Source organism: Macaca fascicularis, chromosome 18, assembly GCF_037993035.2.
Source record: "Macaca fascicularis isolate 582-1 chromosome 18, T2T-MFA8v1.1".
Lineage (NCBI taxonomy): Eukaryota > Metazoa > Chordata > Mammalia > Primates > Cercopithecidae > Macaca > Macaca fascicularis.
In genome coordinates, this window is record NC_088392.1 from 66818015 (window position 1) to 66838695 (window position 20681).

The following is a 20681-nucleotide window of genomic DNA, read 5'->3' on the forward strand; positions in this document are numbered from 1 at the left end:
TTTCTTAAAATATTCAGGTCAAGAAAGTGGTAACATAAAAGAGCTTTTACTAATTGCAGAAATAATTTAACAAGGTCTTTACAAAAGCAAATTGATGAATTCCAGACAGTGCAAAAAGAGTCATGCAATTTCGAAAAGTGTCTAATATATTAAAGACAGGTCTGCCCTGGACCTCATCCAAAGGAAGAGTTATTATTACACCAATCACTAACTTCATTTCTAAGGCAAGCTCAATGTCATTAGCAGCATTTTACTAAAAACTCAGTATCATTTTCCTAACTGGTGGCCTTCTGTTTTTCTAAGGTAACTGAATATTTTAAATATAACTGGCATAGGAAGCTGGGTAAATCTTGTATTTGAGAATGTAACTGTAATAAGATAGATAACAAACCTTCCTGTCTCTTTTACATACCTATGCAGCACATACAACAATTTTTTCATTACTTTGAAATCAAATGTCACATATGGGGGCTGAGGCGGGGGGATCTATAGGGAGAGATAGGAACTACCATGAATAAAATTGACAAAACATTATGTTCGAGTTATACTCTCTATAAAGAAACTTTGTGATAAGGAATAGAAAGTATGAAAACAGTGCTGCACAACTAGAAAATGTTTTTCTGTCTTTACAATTCTTTAAATTTCTTAATTAAATAATTTTTTAAAGAAAACAAGGGTTTATCTGAAGGTGAGTAGTCTACATTCTAAGAATTTCTAAATTTCTCAGCGGCTAAAGAGAATTTTCTTAGTAAGTGTTATAAAGCTGGCTGAATACGGCAGATGTCATCTTTATTATTTCCTCAGCAGAAAGTAGTTATTGTTTTTAAGTAATGGCTGGTAATTAGGATGATCAGATTTGTTAGGTAATAAGAGAGTTAATCAGTTAGTAAATAATGGATATACAATAGAGAAAACAGATGTAGTCCATGTACACAACCAGTCTAAAATAATCAGGCTGGGCCGGGCATGGTGGCTTATGCTTGTAATCCAAGTACTTTGGGAGGCCGAGGCAGGTGGATCACCTGAGGTCAGGAGTTTGAGACCAACCTTGCGTGGTGAAACCCAGTCTCTACTAAAAATACAAAAATAAGCCAGGCGTGGTGGCAGGCGCCTGTAATACCAGCTACTCGGGAGGCTGAGGCAGGAGAATCATTTGAACCCCAGAGGCAAAGGTTGCAGTGAGCTGAGATTGCACCATTGCACTTCAGCCTCGGCAACAAGAGCGAAACTCCATCTCAAGGGGGAAAAAAAAAATCAGGCTGATCAAGCTCAAGGGTAACTTTTCATATAACCTCACAACATCCAACAGTCAATAGTACCATGTTTCATTTTGTGAATGAATTTGTGTAAAAGCATTAGCTGCGTGCAGAGTTTTTCATCAAAACATACGTCTGAAACAATTAACTGAAGAACAAATATTAGTAGTATTCATTCTCTAACTGCTTCTTTCAGGAATCCTTAAGGGCTGAGATAGCTTCCAAATCCAGCTATTCTAACAATATGGAGGTAAGACTGTATATTGTATACTGGGGAACAGGGGATTATAGTAACATAGATAAACCCAAATTCCTGGTACCACAATATAAAGACCTAATTTATTCTAGGGGTGGTAAATAAAGGATCCCTTTAATTATCTGATTACTCAGCGAATTTAGCTACTTACCTATGCTTCCAAAATGTATAATCTTAGGCTACCTGAGATGTACAGGTACAGAGTAATTACAATATATTTTAAAAGGTTGCCAAGGGGATCAAATAAAGTAAGGCATTATTATCAGCTACTGAATAACGTTTATTTCCATTCTTGAAAAAAAAATTCATACATTATATTTGTACATATTTATGTGGTACATGTGAAGTTTTTGCTACATACATAGAATGTGTAATGATTAAGTCAGAGTATTTAGGGTAGTCATCACCCAAGTATTTATCATTTCTATGTGTTACACGTATTTCAGGTTTCCTATTTTCAAAATACAATACACTGTTGTTAACTATAGTCACGCTATTCTTCTACCAAACATTATTTCTTCTATCTCCGTGTAAGTTTGCACCCATTACCTGACTCTACCTCCCTCCCACCCACACACCATTCCCAGTTTCTGGTATCTATTATTCCATTCTCTACCTTCATATGATCTTCTTTCTTACCTCCCACATATGAGTTACAATACGTCTTTCTGTGCATGACTTATTTAACATGACGACCTCGTTTCATCCAAAATGCTGCAAATGACAGGGTTTCATTCATTTTTATGGTTGAGTAGTATTCCACTGTGTATAACACATTTGCTTTATCCAGTTCACCTGTTGATGGACACTTAAGTTGATTCCGTATCTTTGCTATTGTGAATAGCACTGCAATAAACACGTAAGTGCACGTATCCATTTGACATATTTCTTTTCCTTTGAGTAAATGCCCAGTAGGAGAATTGGTGGATCATATGTAGTTCTCTTTTTAGTTTTACTGAAAAATTTCCATATTGTTTTCCATAGTAGCTTTACTAATTTACATTCCCACCAACAATGTACAAAGGTTCCCTTTATTCCATATCCTTGCTAGCATTTGTTATTGTATGTCTTTTTGGTAACAGCCATTCTGACTGGGGCAAGATGGTATCTCATTGTGGTTTGGATTTGCATTTCTCTGATTACTAATGATGTTGGGCATTTTTCATACACCTACTGGCCATTAATATGTTATTTTCTGAGATATGTGTGTCTCTCCTTTGCCCAGTTTTTAATGGGATTATTTGTTGTTATTGTTGTCACCCCGTTATTTGTATAGTCTGCATATGAGTCCCCAGTCAGATGAGTAGTTTGTGAATATTTGCTTCCATTCAAAGGGTTGTCACCTGACACAATTGTCTCTTTTGCTGTGCAGAAGTTTTTTACTTTTATACAGTACAATTTGTCTATTTTTGCTTTTGCTGCCTGTGTTTTTGAAGTCTTAGCCATAAAACCTTGGCTTAAACCAATGTTCTGAAAAGTTTTCCCTATTTTTTCTTCTAGTAGTTTTACAGTTTTGGGTTCTCACATTTAAGTCTTTAATCTATCAAGTTGATTTTTGTGTACTGTGAGTAGCAGTTCAGTTTCATTCTTGTGCGTGTGGTTATCTAGTTTTCCCAGCAGCATTTGCTGAGGGGGTGTCTTTTCCCCGTGTATGCTCTTGGCAGCTTTGTCTAAGATTAGTTGGCCGTGACATATAATGTGGATTTATTTCTGGGTTCTCTACTCCGTTCCATTCATCTATATATCTTTATATCAATATAATGCTGGTCTGGTTACTATAGCCTTGTAATATATTTTGAAGTCAGGCAATGTGATGTTACTAGTTTCCAGTTTTTTTTTTTTTTTCTCCTCAGGATTGCTTTGACTGTTTGAGTTCTTTTTTTGGTTCCATACAAATTTTAGGAATTTTACTATTTTTGTGAAAAATGACGTTGGTATTTTGACAGGGAATGTACTGCATCTATAGATTGCTTTGGGAAGTATGTTCATTTTAACATTAATTCTTGCAATCCATGAGCATGGGAAGTCCATTTGTTTGGGTCCTCTTCAATTTCTTTCATCTATGTTTTGTAGTTTTCCTTGTAGAGACCTTTTACCTCCTTAAATTGATTCCTAAATATTTTGTTTCTTCTAACTATTATAAATGGATTGCCTTGATTGTTTTCCAGCTATTTCATTATTTATGTATAAAAACACCAGTGACTTTTGTACGTTGACTTTGTATCCTGCAACTTTACTGAATGTGTTTATTAGTTTTAAGAGGTTTTTTTGGCTGGGTGCTGTGGCGCATGCCTGTAATCCCACCAGTTTAGGAGGTCAAGGGTGGAGGATCACTTGAGCCCAGGAGTTCAAAACCAGCCTAGTCAATACAGAGACCCCATCTCTACAAAAGAATAGTTTAAAAACTAGTCAGGCGTGGTGGCACACAGCTGTAGGTCCCAGCTACTAGGGAGGTTGAGGCAGGAGCATTGCCTAAGCCCAGGAGTTTGAGGCTGCAGTGAGCCATGATTATACCATTGCATTTCAGCCTGGGCAAGAAGTGAGATTCTGTCTCAAAAACTTTTTTTTCCCCCTAATATAAGATCTTCTTGTCTACAAAGAGGTACAATTTGACTTCCTTGTTTTCAATTAGGATGCCTTTTCTTTCTTTCTCTTGCCTGACTGCTCTGGCTAAGACTTCCAGTACCATGCTGAATAATGGTGGTGAAAGTGGGCATCTTTGACTTGTTCCAGTTCTTAGAAAAAAGGCTTTCAACTTTTCCCCATTTGGTATAATGTTAGCTATGGGTTTGGGCACATTTGACCTTTATTATTTTGAGGTTTGTTCATTATATGCCCTAGTTTGTTGACAGTTTTTTTTAACCACGAAGGGATGTTTAATTTTATCAAATGCTTTTTCTGCATCTATTGAGACGACCATAAGATTTTTGTCCTTCATACTATTGAGGTGACGTATCATGCTTATTGATTTGCATATGTTAAGCCATTCTTGCATCACTGAGATAAATCCCACTTAATAATGATGTATTATCTTCTTAATGTGCTGTTGGATTTGGTTTCCTAGTATTTTGTTGAACGTTTTTGCATCTATGTTCATCAGGGAGACTGGACTGTAGTTTTTTAGTTGCATCCTTGTCTGCTTTTGGTATCAGGGTGATGCCAGTCTTGCAGACTGAGATAGGAAGAATTCCTTCCTTTTCACTTTTTTAGAACAGTTTAAGGAAAATTGGTATTAGTTCTTTGTAAGTTTGATAGAATTCAGCAGTGAATTTATCTGGTCTTGGACTTGGTGATTACTGATTAATTTTGCTATTCATTACTGGTTTGTTCGGGTTTTCTATTTCTTCCTGATTCAATCTTGGTAAGTCATATGTATCCAGAAATGCATTGATTTCCTCTAGTTTTCCAGTTTATTAGCATACAGTTATTCATAATGGTCCTTAATAATCTTTTGTGTTTCTGTGGTACCAGTTGTAGTATCATCTTTTTCATTCTTTTTTTTTTTTTTTGAGACAGAGTCTTGCTGTGTTGCCCAGGCTGGAGTGCAGTGGTGCAATCTTGGCTCACTGCAAGCTCTGCCTCCCGGGTTCATGCCATTCTCCTGCCTCAGCCTCCCGAGAAGATGGGATTACAGGCGCCCGCCACCACGCCCGGCTAATTTTTTTTGTATTTTTAGTAGAGACGGGGTTTCACCGTGTTAGCCAGGATGGTCTTGATCTCCTGACCTCGTGATCCGCCTGCCTTGGCCTCCCAAAAGTGCTGGGATTGCAGGCGTGAGCCACTGCGCCTGGCCTTTTCATTCTTGGTTTTATGTGGGTCTTCTCTCGTCTTTTCTCGGTTAGTCTGCTGGGGTCTGTTTCTGGCAAACTTTTGTAATTAGTGAAAGAGGACCCAGGGATGTTCTGCAGAAGATGACTAGAATGGTGACAGCCAACGTTTTGCAGTGAGTTCAAGAATAAGACAGCAAGTCAAAATACTAAGGATGGGAGAGAAGAAATAACCTGAGTCTTTGAGTCGCCTATTAACCAGTCCTAGAATGTCCCTTCTTTGGGCTTTCCATATAAAAGAAGAAATTTTCCTTACTGTAAAAGTCACTTCTGATTGTTTTTATTTTTCACAGTAGGAAAATATCCTACCTAATAAAATGTACATCTTACATTCATTACTCAAAAAAGGATTATTTGGTTTTCTGTTTAAGTTAAAAAACAGCTCAATTAGGGGTACTAAACACAGCTCTGCCACAGAAACACAGAAAAGGGGTATTCTATGGTTAAGGAGGTTTTCTGTAACATTTTTAGGGTAGGAACATGTACAGTTAAAACAAGGCACTTTAAAATGCTATGAAGAACCAGAAATTTTCACTTTAAACAAAACTTTTAAAAAATGCATGATTTTATATTCCTGAATCAACTAAGTTCACTTCCAAACGTGACTTTTTGGTGTAACAGAAAATTTACCAATTTTCATTTGCAGATTATAATGGGAAAAAAAGCTTTTTTTGTTTGTTTTTTTTGGGACAGGGTCTCACTCTGTCACCCAGGCTGGAATGCAGTAGCACAATGTCGGGTCACTGCAACCTATGCCTCCTGGGCTCAAGCAATCCTCCCACCTCAGCCTCTGGAGTAGTTTGGACCACAGGTGCGTGCCACCGCCCGTGCCTAATTTTTTGCATTAATAGAAATGAGGTTTCACCATATTGTCTAGGCTAGTCTCAAACACGGGCTCAATCAAGTTGCCTGCTTTGGCTTCCCAAAGTGTTGGGATTACAGGTGTGAGCCACCGTGCCTGGCCACAGATGGCATGTTACAGCCTTGGAAGCTTTCAGAAAGTGAGGTAACTGAAGCCCATAGACACAGACTGTAAACCAAATGTATTATTATTAGTTACATGATACTGACTTTTGTTATGGGTGCTGATATTCTACTCTGCCATCTGTTTCAGATTCCTGAATGTGGAAGCTCTAGAGAATCATGAGTAAAATCTGTTCCTGAACTTAAAAAATCAGATCTCATTTAGAACTGTATAAGCAAAACAATTCAGGGAATCTTTGAGTAATTTCAAACTACCTAAAAGGAGTCTTATAATGCCCATTTAGTTTTCATTCATATGAGTTTTGAAATTCCAGAATTATTCTGCTCCCCGTCTTGTAGCATGTTGAATTCCAGGTGTTAATTATGGCTGAAAAAAGAACTCCGCTGACAAATCAAAATGAGACTACAGATCAATTGTCATTTTAATATTTTATGGGAAAAGATTACATATGTAAGTTGTATTATAATGTAAACATACATAATTAACTAAGGCTATACTTAAAATTATCAAATTATTCTTTTTAATTTAGAATTTGAAAAAAAAAATTGCTGCTGATTATCCAAGGCCCATATTAAGTAGGGCTAATTTTTTTTTTTATAAATAAGACATTAAGGTCAAATTGGACATTAGTATCAACTGCTCTATAAATAACACCTGAGTATTACATACTGATACTTACAAGATTCGTTCCTGTTTTAGCTTGGTTACTTTTACTTGTAAACCTGAAAAGTAAAAAGAAAAAGTGTTACTTCTACAAAAGTTCCTTTATGAGTCAAATGCTACACTATTAAGTCACAACAGTCTGGCCTCTAAATAATAAACCAGGTCTCATTAGTTTACAGTATATTCCCCTTACTTGTATCCTGCAGTCACAAAAGCATATCTGCAACATATTGCTTTTAGTCTATCATGTGACAGTCAAATGGAATAACGTTTTCCCCATCTAAAGTAAATTATTTCCTTTCTAGTAGCAGGGCAAGCATATAATTAGAAGTTCACTATAAATGAAGGTCTATGTTCTGACATAGCCTGTGTATTTACTAACAGCAATGGTGTTTATGTAGGCACAAATCTTCTGGGATTAAACTAGATTGTGGTAGGAAGTCCTGGACTAGGAGCAAAATTCCTTATAGAAAAGTACCTAACAAAAGGCATGAATGTTTTATATCTCAAGATATCTATTACATGAATTTTTAATTTTAATTGAGTCTGACACAAAACATAAGAGAAGACCACTGCCTATGGACTCAGGTAGTTATTGAGAAGAAAGCAGACTGACAGGCATTGAAACTGCAAGGAAGGATATGGATAAAACAGGGTGACATTTCTAATTTTCATGAACGGTAATTAACAAAAGAAAAAAGTCACTGAACAAATATGAAAATACATACATCATTAGCAACTATATATAAGTCAAACAAAAACAATTACTTAGCAAAATTGAAAAATTATAATACCCAACATTGATTTAGAAATGTCATTTAATTGGCTAGGCGCGGTGGCTCACGCCTGTAATTCCAGCACTTTGGGAGGCCAAGGCGGGTGGATCACCTGAGGTCAAGAGTTCGAGATCAGCCCAATTAACATGGAGAAACCCCGTCTCTAGTAAAAATACAAAATTAGCTGGGCATGGTGGCACATGCCCGTAATCCTAGCTACTCGGGAGGCTGAGGCAGGAGAAACACTTCAACCCGGGAGGCAGAGGTTGTGGTGAGCTGAGATCCTGCCATTGCACTCCAGCCTGGGCAATAAGAGCGAAACTCCGTATCAAAAAAAAAAAAAAAAAAAAGTGATTTAATCAAAGATTGTTAAAACAGTAAAAACTAGAAAATTTTTTTCTCGTTGAATATTGCTTTGCCCTCTATTTTCTCTATGCTCCCTACTTCCTGCAATGTGATTCACAAAAAGGGGGAAAAAAGCCCTCAATATTTACTCTTTAATTTCTCAATCAGTGCTTTTAATATTCTACAATTTACACAACTATATAGATCTACTCAAGAATTTTTATTTGGTGGCAGTTAGTTACCAATAAATAGTTATTAGTTGACGGATTCCTGAAGAATCCAAGAATATTTACTATGTGCCTTTGGCAGTTCACAGATTCTATCAAGTTATAAATCAGAAAAGTTTTTCATATATGTATGTAGAAACAAACATATTTATCATTTCGAAGAACATATTTTTTCTTTATCTGCTTAACTTGGTACAATCTTTCGGACAACATAATTTAGACAAATACCAATTTTAAAAACAAATCTATACATTTCCCAACCATGGTCACATAGACACTAATGAAGAAGACATTTCTTCTTATTGCCCTCCACGGTGACGATTTAATGCCAGGAAATCTAGATATCGTGGAAAAATAAAGGCCCTGGAGAATTTTTTGGATGTTACATTTTCTCCTTATGTCTCAAATTTCACCTTTAGAAAATGTCCAACTGATATGACACATTTTACCTTCGATTCTATGCTCTATAATTTGAACCAAAAATGTTATAAATAAGATGGTAAAAAAAGTGTTACGGATAAACCTGTACTTGAATGTTCAAGCAGTCTTAGCCAAACATTAGAAACAACCCAAACATCCTTCAGTAAGAGAGTTGTAACCTGTGGTGCATCCAGGCACATTTTTTCCCTTCTCAAAAATGTGTGAAATTTTACTTGACAGATTTTTTTTTTGTTTGTTTTTAATTGTGGCTGACTTCTAACAATCAGTTCTGCCTTTAGAAGTGAAAAGTGCAGCCAAAGATGAAATGGATTCTTGCCATAAACCATTTTAAGAAAAGAAATAATGAGATAGAAAATCCATATAAACTTCAAAAGAAAATCCTTGGGAAACAGGGGAAGAACTACTCTTTTATCTTGTAAGCATTCAACACCTGTGAGGTATTTGTTCTGTCACGTAGATCACCCTGAAACAGGTTTATATGTGTGTATGTGTGTGTGTTTAAATTTTAGCATTTGCTATTCACCAAGTCAATTAGGAATCTACAATTAGAACCCCTATAAAGTGTGCTTTAATCCTGCTCCACACCCATCGGAAGGAATGAGGCTATACAACAATGCAGCTCCTGTATGAACAGGTAATCTGTTGAACAAAGTATCTGGGATTGTAACACTGGCAACGTAAGATACCTATTGAGGAAACAGTGTTCACAAGACTAAGCACTGTGCTACAATTAACCCTACACTCACTCATACATAAATTTTGGAGGAAATGAAACAATAAAGCACCTGTATAATACAGAAAACAAATGTAAGAGTTCAGAAATGAGGCAAGAATTCAATGCCTTTGCATTAACAAAAATCACTGCTATGTTAATTCTTACTTATTTTAGTTCTCTACCCAGAACAAACCATATATATATAATGTATGTACTGTCATTTTAAACAAGTTGTTTATGGTTCTGAATTACAAATGATACACTTAACATCACTTTCTTGACAAACAGTGGGGGCTTTATATACAAATGAAGTAATTAAACTTCAACCAAAACTACTACTGCTAGCATTTCTATAATTGCCTAACAAATTATTTAAATTCCAAAGCCATTTAAGGTGTGCTCACTTTGCTTAAGATTTAATGATCTCAAAATGGGTAAATTAATTTTTGTGGATTTTATTATTTACAGATGTGAATGTAAATAAAAGGTGTGAGAGTTACTGATAATAATAATATTATTATTATTTTTGAGACAGGATCTCTGTGACTCAGGCTGGAGTGCAGTGAGTGCAAACAGGCTCACTGTAGCCTTGACTTCCCAGGCCCAAGCGATCCTCCTGCCTCAACCTCTGAAGTAGTTGGGACCACGGGCACGCACCACCATGTCTGACTAATTAAAAATTTATTTTTGCAGAGACAGGGTCTCGCTTTGTTGCCCAGGCTGGTCTGAGACTCCTGGACTCAAGTAATCCTCCTGCCTTGGCCTCCCAAAGTATTGGGATTACAAGTGTGTGCCACTGCGCCCAGCCTGACAGCATTCTTAGTAATGAGTGGGACAATTCCTTTCATTGTTAATTTGTATAATCTTAAGGTAATGTTTTCTTTTTAGAATTTTTGATTCTGTGTATACAAAATAAATGGAGCAATTAAAAAATGAATCAAGGAATATTTATCCTGTCCTATTAGAGCCCCCAAACTGTCCTATTCCTTCAAGGTGTTCCAAGTTTGCCTCACAAAACCTGCCTAGTTTTCTCTGAAACTGATTACCATATTTACTAGACACAGAAAATATATTAGCTAGATGTTAATAGCAGAAGCTGGCATAGGCAAAAGATTGTTTATTAAAATAGTGATATTCTGAAAATAAATCTTTTAAATTCTATTTTATTACTTGTACTTTTAATAATAAACTTGATACTGAAAAAGATTTTTAAAGGCAATAAAATTTTGTACCCAAATAAATATACTTTAAGATTTTGAAATTTAAAGAATTCTGAAGTTCCCATTAAATTCTGTGAATTCTGAATTTAAAGCACAAAGACTGTATATATTATCAGTAACAATCTGTGTTTAACCCTGATACTAGCAGCATCTGTCACAAGAGGAACATATCATGAAATGACACAATCATGAAAGGATACAATTATCTTAAAGGATATAAAAACTCGGTCATAAATGTCTCCAGAACTTTTCAACAAAAATGGTCTGGTTTGCATATTGCTAGTCTCCAGCAGAAATTAGAACATTTTGTCTATTTTTTCCTAGTCTTAAAAGACATGGATGCAGTTTATCATATTGTTGTGATCAGTGCACATACTGTCATATTTTGCTATCATTTTATTATGTTTTGGCAAAAGAGGCAAAAAAATTTCTAAACACATGTAGCAGAGCATTCGGATGCATGCAAGGTCCTATGGGTAGATTTCTGCAGCTAAGTAAAAACTATGTATCTCAAATATTACCATTTCCAACATAAGTAAAAACTACGTATCTCAAATATTACCATTTCCAGCCGTTCTCTTTTATTTTTTGCTGACATGAAGCTTTAAAAGTAATGAGTCAATTTTGATTTCTATATATACCTTAAAACCTGCAAAGTCCAGACAAGTCCATGTTTGATGTCTTTCAAACAGCTTCTTATACTGGTTTCTACAAATGGATTCCCCACCTCCTTAAAAAAATTAAGTTCCCTTCAGGCATGTCTTTGATGTTATCACACACAGACTCTAATTTTATATGGAACTATATGGAACATATTGACAAAGGCATGGCCCAAACCAAAATGTTTTTAAATGACATAGCAACTTAAAAAATAGTACTTATTCATTTAGTACCTTTAAGAATCCATAAGGTATTTAGAAATTGCCATGATCAATATAATGTACCAAAGATTATCTTCTCTTATGAGCTCATATATCCAATACCTAACATTCACAAAACACATGGACTTTACCATATATACCAATAATTACTGTATTCCTCTCTTAAAGTTCTTCAGAGTATAGACATTTTTGTGGGAATATGAATAGAGCATAACCATGAGGAGTACACTTTAAGAGAATTATCTACTACAAAATATTTGCAAGCTTTATATATTCTATAATTTGATAAATATGGCATATTGTTTCTATTAAAGAGTATATCATTTGTTTTCTTGATGCTTCCTCATCGTAAAATAGGGATTTCATGAAGATCCTGTAATGCCAAAGAACAGAAGAAGAAATTTGTCATATATTTTATTTGTATTAAATTAATAGCCTATAAATAGCCAGGCACAGTGGCTCCTGCCTGTAATCTCAGCACTTTGGGAGGCTGAGATGGGCGGCTCGCTTGAGGTCAGGAGTCTAAGACCAGCCTGGCCAACATGGTGAAACCCCATCTCTACTAAAAATACAAAAATTAGCCAGGAGTGGTGGTGCGTGCCTGTAGTCCCAGCTACTTGGGAGGCTGAGCCAGGAGAACTGCTTCAACCTGGGAGGCAGAGGTTGTAGTGAGCTGAGATCACGCCACTGCACTCCAGCCTGGGTGACAGAGTGAAATTCTGTTTCAAAACATAAAAAACAAAAATAGAAATCAAGAGTTTCAAGAAAGTTGCAGAATATAAAATCAACTCACGAAAACCAGTTATATTTCTATATATTAACAATGAACAATCTGAAAAGCAAATTAAGAAAACAATTCTATTTACAGTAGCATCAAAAGAATAAAATACTTAAGAATACATTTCACCAAGGAGACAAAAAACTTGTACCCTGACAATCAGAAAATGGTGCTGAAGTAAATTACAGAATGACCAGGTGTGGTGGTTCATACCTGTAATCCTAGCACTTTCGGAGGCCAAGGTGGTCAGAGGACTGCTTGATCCCAGGAGTTGAGGCTAGCCTAGGCAACAAAGTGAGATCCCTGTCTCTATAAAAAAATTAATTAGCCAGATGTGGTGGTGCATGCCTGTCGTCCTAGCTACTCTGAAGGTGGAAGTGGAAGGATCGCCTGCACCCTGGAATTTGAGGCTACGGCGAACCATGATTGTGCCACTGCACTCAAGCCTGGGCAATGAGACAAGACCTCATCTCTAAAAATTAATAATTAAAAAATAAAAACCTTAAAAAGAAATACAGAAGACACTAATAAATAGAAAGATATCCCGTGTTCATGGACTACAAGACAATATTATTAAGATGTCAATACTATACAAAGCAATCTACAGATTCAACGCACTACCTATCAAAATCCCAAATCCCCAAATCCCAACATTTTTTGCAGAAATAGAGAAATCTGCCCTAAAGTCAAGGCATGATGACAATCTCTTCAGCATAGCACATACCATTTTATGTAATTTGGATCTATGTACATTTCTAGCATCATATCCTATCCACCTCCCCCAAAAACTCCCATCTCCCACTCCATTTCCTCTTAGAACTAAACCTAACCATCCATAGTTCCTTGAATAGAATCAAGCTCTTATGTGCAAACTTTTGCATGTGCTATTCTCTCTACTCAGAAAATTCCCTCCCCTTCCACCATCTTCTTTGCCTGGCTAATTAGACTTAATCAGTTATCAAGCCTGGTCTGACATAAACCATGCACAAACCCACTTCCCCATGCAGCCACACACACCCTCAGTTCTTCCTTCATGTTTTCAGATAACAACATAGTACACTGCATTAAAATTCTAGACTAGAAATTTCCTTAAAGCTAGCACTATATAGGATTCATTCTTATTCACAAGGTCTGGCAAATAGTAATTGCCCAAAAAACATTTCTTGAACATTTCTTTGTGTCTCCATGAACACTGGGGCTTGAAAGAATACTTTTGGGGTTGTTCATATTTCAAAACTCATTAATTAGTAAGAGTATTATCAGAAGTTTTGCCAGAAACTAAATTTACCATGGGAAATTTTTTTTTTTTTTTTTTTTTTTTTTTTGAGATGGAGTTTTGCTCTTGTTGCCCAGGCTGGAGTGCAATGGCACGATCTCAGCTCACCGCAACCTCCGCCTCCTGGGTTCAAGCGATTCTCCTGCCTCAGCCTTCCTGAGTAGCTGGGATACAGGTGCGCACCACCACGCCTGGCTAATTTTGTATTTTCAGTAGAGAAGGGGTTTCTCCATGTCAGTCAGGTTGGTCTCAAACTCCTGACCTCAGGTGATCCGCCCACCTTGGCCTCCCAAAGTTCTGGGACTACAGGCATGAGCCACCACCCCCGGCCTACCATAAGAAAGTCCTAACAGACCCACATACTACAGTTTAGATTCAAGTGGATTATTTTTTATTAGTACTCCAGTATAATGATACAGCTATAAAGCACTGCAGTATTAAACTTATAATAGGTAATCAAGAAACAAATGTCATATGAAGCATTTCTCACACATAGGGAAAGTTACAGAATTAAAGTATATTAAAATTTAATATCAAAACCTTGAGCTTAGCTTCTTTTAATACAAATAATATTTACTCATCTCAATCACAATTGCTTAATCCTCTATATACTCTTTGCACTTCATAAAAACCTTTTAACTGTTATTTCACTGTATTGTAATTATCTGTTTACACGACTCTATCTCCATTAAACAGGCTCTCTGAAAGTAAGCTGCCATTCACTTTTGTATTTCAGAGCTACAGGTTTGTCAAATGACTCATGTAGTAATTTTATGTCAATATCCTGCAAAAATTTTGTAGAAGAAAATTAAATTTAGAGGTTAGGTAATTAGGCTTAAGATCACAGAGCAAGTGGGTAAATGAAATCAGAATTCAAATCCAGGTCTTCAGTCAACAAATTCTTTACCTTTTCCACTATCTCATACATATTACCACAAGTAAATAACAGCAAGTTGTATATAAATTATGTTCTGTGGTTAAAAAGCACCAATTTGACCATAAAAATGAATCACAAAAACTACCAGTGTAAATGTCCTCTAAAAATGAGAGCTGGGCTGTACGCAGCTCACGCCTGTAATCCTAGCACTTTGGGAGGCCAAGGCGGGAGGATCACCTCAGCTCAGGAGTTTGAGACCAGCCTGCACAACATAGCGAAACCCTGTCTCCACAAAAAATACAAAAACTAGCTAGGTGTTCTAAGGTGAAGGTTAAGTTAAAAAAAAAAAAAACTAGCTGGGCATGGTGTGTGCGCCTGTAGTCCCAACTACGTGGGAAGATGAGGTGGGAGAATCACTTGGGCCCGAGAGGTTGACGCTAATATTGAGCCATGTTTGCACCACTGCACTCCAGCATGGGTGACAAAGCGAGGCCCTGTCTCAAAAAGAAAAAGAAAAAAAGATCAGCTGGGCACGGTGGCTGACACCTGTAATCCTAGAACTTCAGGAGGCTGAGGCCAGTGGACTGTTTGAGCCAGAAGTTCAAGACCAGCCTGGGCAACATGGCAAAACTCTGTTTCTACAAAAAACACATAAAATTAGCTGGACATGGTGGTGCACACCTGTAGTCCCAGGTACTCAGGAGGCTAAGGTGGGAGGAACACCTGAGCCTGGGAGGTCAAGGCTGTAGGGAGCTGTGATCATACCACTGTACTCCAGCCTGGGCGATGCAGTGAGACCCTCTCTGAAGATAGATAAGTAAATAAATAAATACATGAATATATAAATAAATACACAAATAAATAATGAGATCTTTGGGCCAGGCACAGTGGCTCACGTCTGTAATCCCAGCACTTTGGGAGGCAAAGACAGAAGAATCACATGAGGTCAGGAGTTCAAGACCAGCCTGGGCAACATAGTGAGACCCTGACTCTACAAATAATAAAAAATTAGCCAGGCATGGCAGCGTGTGCCTATGGTCCCAACTACAGGAGGGAGGCTCACTTGAAAATGGGAGGTGGAAGCTGTGGTGAGCCATAATCACACCATTACACCCTAGCCTGATGACACAGTGAGACCTTGTCTCAAAAAAAAAAAAAAGATATCTTTGAACTTAAAGATGGTCATTAAATGCACAAAACTCAACAGTGGACTGAATAAAAAAAATGTACATATACATCATGGAATACTATGTAGCCATAAAAAAAGAACAAAATGATTTTCTTTGCAGCAGCTTGGATACAGCTGAAGCCATTACTCTAAGCAGGGAACAGAAATACTGCATGTTCTCATTTATAAGTGGGAGCTAAACATTTAGTACACATGGACACAATGAGGGGAACAACACGTACCGGGACCTACATGGCAGTGGAGGGTTGTGGGGTGGGAGGAAGGTGGGGATCAAAAAACTACTTATGGGGTACCATGTTCACTACCTGGGTGATGAAATCATTTGTACACCAAACTCCAGCAATATGCCATCTACCCATGTACTAAACTTGCACATGTACCCCCCTGAACCTCAAAGCTGAAATAGAAAAAATAAACAGAACTGTCATACAAAGGTATACAAAGCCACTACAGTCGCAATAAAATACTGCTTTTATTTAAGATTTTACCTTGTACTTCTTTATCATGACACTCTTTTAGTTTTGTCCAAAGGTCCTTAAAGTCACTAGATATATCTGCAGAGTTAGGGCTTCCACAACTGCTTCCCGAGATGTTCATCTTGCTTAATATGCTCCACACTTCTATTTGCTTAATATTTTCTGACCTTTTCTGTTACATTATAGAGGTATCAAGTCGTCTTTGGACAGGTCAAATACCTGAAATGACAGATTGCAACATAAATGAACGTTGCATTTATCTTTATGTACTTTGAAGTCAGGATGAAACACAAGCCCAGATATCCTCATCTACCATTTCTTTATTTACTTGTAATTAATCATTTTTAGAATTTGGGAGGGGACGGAAAGAATAAGGAAAGATGATAATGGTGAGAAAAGCCCTGATTTCAGTTATTTGGCTATATAAGGTAAATTTTCAGGCAAATTTTCTTATTTCTCTTAGAGGAAAAATTATCTAAATTATGTTAAACAGAAAGGATTTGGATATTGAGGGGTTTTTATCATTCATGGGCAGTATTAATTTACCACTATAAAATAATTTATTGTTTTGGCTGGGGGAGATGGTTCTGGCCTGCAATCCCAGCACTTTTGGAGGCTGAGGTGGGTGGATCACTTGAGGCCAGGAGTTTGAGACCAGCCTGGCCACATGGTGAAACCCAGTCTTTACTAAAAACACAAAAGTTAGCCAGGTGTGGTGGTGCGTGCCTGTGGTCCCAGCTACTTGGGAGGTTGAGGCAGGAGAACTGCCTGAAACTGGGAGGCGCAATTTGCAGCGAGTGGGGATTGTGTCACTGCACTCCAGCCTGGGCGACAGAAACCCTGTCTCAATTAAAAAAAAAAAAAAAGCCGGGCACGGTGGCTCAAGCCTGTAATCCCAGCACTTTGGGAGGCCGAGACGGGCGGATCACTAGGTCAGGAGATCGAGACCATCCTGGTTAACACGGTGAAACCCCGTCTCTACTAAAAAATACAAAAAACTAGCCGGGCGAGGTGGCGGGCGCCTGTAGTCCCAGCTACTCAGGAGGCTGAGACAGGAGAATGGCCCGAACCCGGGAGGCGGAGCTTGCAGTGAGCTGAGATCCGGCCACTGCACTCCAGCCTGGGCGACAGAGCGAGACTCCGTCTCAAAAAAAAATTTTAACTTTTGAATTGGTGCAACAGCATACTGAGCCCAAAACTGAAAAACATTCTAAGATAGTCTTGACTTAACAAGCATCCATATATATACACACATCTATATATATTTTATAAAAGAGATAGTCGACTGATGTATTAACACAGATGAGGATCTGTATAACTTTCCAAAAACAAGAGAAGTCAGTAAGATACAAACACAGCAAAGATCTATGAATACAGAAACATCTTAGAGTTATAACACAATTAGGGTAACGTTACTTCATGCCTCTCTTAGAATAAAGGTGAATGATTAAGTTTATTACATAGTCCTTGAAGAAACCAACAGGTTAAGAAGTTTGAACAGATTAGTAAATATTTTAATATGTGTTCTTAAAATGAAACCATTAATTAGCTACAACTTAAAAAGTATAGTGATTAGCAAGTCTACTAAACCTCACATCTGGCTCCTTAGCCAATACAGTACCATTTCTAACAAGTGCGCGAACTGATTGTTTCTTGCTAACCATTTCTTGAGGTTTCTGATGAAGGAGTTGAAACAGTAATTCTGAAGGGAGCAAGAGTATATGTGAAGCCACTTGGTGAACTGTAAAGAGCTACAAAAATAAACTATCAAGCTTTGCAAAAATTGTGATTAGACTTTTAAAAAATAATCAGCAGAGGCCGGGTACGGTGGCTCAAGCCTGTAATCCCAGCACTTTGGGAGGCCGAGACGGGCGGATCACGAGGTCAGGAGATCGAGACCATCCTGGCTAACACGGTGAAACCTCGTCTCTACTAAAAAATACAAAAAAAAAAAAAACTAGCCGGGCGAGGTGGCGGGCGCCTGTAGTCCCAGCTACTCAGGAGGCTGAGACAGGAGAATGGCCCGAACCCGGGAGGCGGAGCTTGCAGTGAGCTGAGATCCGGCCACTGCACTCCAGCCTGGGCGACAGAGCGAGACTCCGTCTCAAAAAAAAATTTTAACTTTTGAATTGGTGCAACAGCATACTGAGCCCAAAACTGAAAAACATTCTAAGATAGTCTTGACTTAACAAGCATCCATATATATACACACATCTATATATATTTTATAAAAGAGATAGTCGACTGATGTATTAACACAGATGAGGATCTGTATAACTTTCCAAAAACAAGAGAAGTCAGTAAGATACAAACACAGCAAAGATCTATGAATACAGAAACATCTTAGAGTTATAACACAATTAGGGTAACGTTACTTCATGCCTCTCTTAGAATAAAGGTGAATGATTAAGTTTATTACATAGTCCTTGAAGAAACCAACAGGTTAAGAAGTTTGAACAGATTAGTAAATATTTTAATATGTGTTCTTAAAATGAAACCATTAATTAGCTACAACTTAAAAAGTATAGTGATTAGCAAGTCTACTAAACCTCACATCTGGCTCCTTAGCCAATACAGTACCATTTCTAACAAGTGCGCGAACTGATTGTTTCTTGCTAACCATTTCTTGAGGTTTCTGATGAAGGAGTTGAAACAGTAATTCTGAAGGGAGCAAGAGTATATGTGAAGCCACTTGGTGAACTGTAAAGAGCTACAAAAATAAACTATCAAGCTTTGCAAAAATTGTGATTAGACTTTTAAAAAATAATCAGCAGAGGCCGGGTGCGGTGGCTCAAGCCTGTAATCCCAGCACTTTGGGAGGCCGAGACGGGCGGATCACGAGGTCAGGAGATCGAGACCATCCTGGCTAACACGGTGAAACCTCGTCTCTACTAAAAAATACAAAAAAAAAAAAACTAGCCGGGCGAGGTGGCGGGCGCCTGTAGTCCCAGCTACTCAGGAGGCTGAGGCAGGAGAATGGCGTGAACCCGAGAGGAGGACCTTGCAGTGAGCTGAGATCCAGCCACTGCACTCCAGCCTGGGTGACAGAGCAAGACTCCGTCTCCAAAAAAAAAAAAAAAAATTCAGCAGAAACTAAATATGAACTGGATTTTAGATATTAGGGAATTATTAATTTTCTTGGGTATGATAATGATGCGTTTTTTTTTTTTTTTTTGAAAGGCCTTATCTGTTAAAGGGATATTTACTGAGATATTTACAGGTAAAGGGATATATTCTCTGGGATTTGCTTGAAAAAGAAAATCCAGCTAAAACAAACAAAAATGGATGTTGGGTGAAGAGATGAAACAAGGGCTGAACTTCAACAATTTCTGAAGATGGGTGGATGGGTATGCAATAGGGTTCAAAATTCTAATATTTCTCTCGTATACGTTTACTTCTGCAAAAAAGTTTTTAAAAGTAGAATTAGGTGCACTGCATTAGTCTTGTTTCCAAAGAGGTTTTCATTCTATTTTTAACTCTAACGGACAAACAAATGTGCCTATATATAATTGCGAATAAAAGTCACCATTTATTGTTTCCCACATACCAGAAACTGTGCTGTAGAAAATTTATATTTATATATTATTTAATATATAATTATGTGTTATTATAGAATATTTGTATTCTACCTAACCTTCAGAAAAATTCTGTAAGACAGACACTATAATTTCATTGTAGAGTTGGGGGAAGAGGCGTAAGGCAGTAAATTACTTGCCCAAGGTCACACAGCTGGGACATGGCTATGTCAGGGATGGAAATCAAGTCATGAGACCAATAACTGTAAAATACCTCTCTGCAGCAAAAACAAAACAAAAAAAAGGACATAAACTATTTCTATGAAGTCAACAGTTTAAAATAAAGGTTTAATTACTTTAATGACCTAAAAAGTAGTAATATATTCGTTTAAAGCCAAGAGTGTAAAATAAGCATCCTTTACGTATCTATCTTCAAGTAAGTGATGTACAGTGCTTTAAAAACAAAACATAAAAACAAAACATTCAACTTGCAAATTCTAGCTCGCAAAATCCTTTCCACCTACCCCGCATGCCCAGCACTTGTTGTTAGCATCTCTCTCGGCACTGAACCGTTATTCGAGGTACAACAGTGTGCATTTCTCAATCTCTCAGCACGGTGCGTCTTGTGTCCCAAGTTGCATTCTGGGCTCAAAGGCCTGTAACTATTTAATACATTTCTGTGTATTCCTTAGTATAAACCACCACACTGCAGGGGTTCACCAAAATACTCGCTGCCATACCACAGGTATTCCCACACGGGTAAGGCGAGAGGCACATCTCGAGTCACACAGGGGACTTGAACAAACTGCACGGGGCATCTGAGCGGTCCTCACATGGGCGGAGCAGAGCAGAGCTGCAAAGGCTTTCCAGCCAGGCTCCTTCTCCATCTGCCTCTCCCCAGGCGCCCGCGCGGGTTCCGCGTGCGGGTCTGGCCAAAAAAGCTCCGAAGCGCGCGCCCGCGCGCGCCGCAGCCGGCGC

At 37.8% G+C, this 20681-nt stretch overlaps 1 protein-coding gene across 12 annotated transcripts in view; it reads right to left on the reverse strand.

Moving 5' to 3' along the window:
* Positions 1-20681, reverse strand: part of RBBP8 (RB binding protein 8, endonuclease) — a 114903-nt gene that overhangs the window by 73906 nt on the left and 20316 nt on the right. For 7 of the 12 annotated variants that reach the window (XM_065534016.2, XM_065534022.2, XM_065534019.2 and 4 more), the window contains 2 exons: positions 16201-16407; positions 7004-7046 (listed from right to left, as the gene is read on the reverse strand). In XM_065534016.2, the coding sequence (XP_065390088.1) occupies positions 7004-7046; positions 16201-16309 (152 nt within the window). In that variant the 5' untranslated portion in view covers positions 16310-16407. Of the gene's footprint in view, positions 1-2151; positions 2308-7003; positions 7047-12583; positions 12653-16200; positions 16408-20227; positions 20366-20681 lie in introns of all 12 variants that reach the window. The other 5 variants (XM_074022740.1, XM_074022736.1, XM_074022738.1 and 2 more) reach the window with 4 other exon arrangements.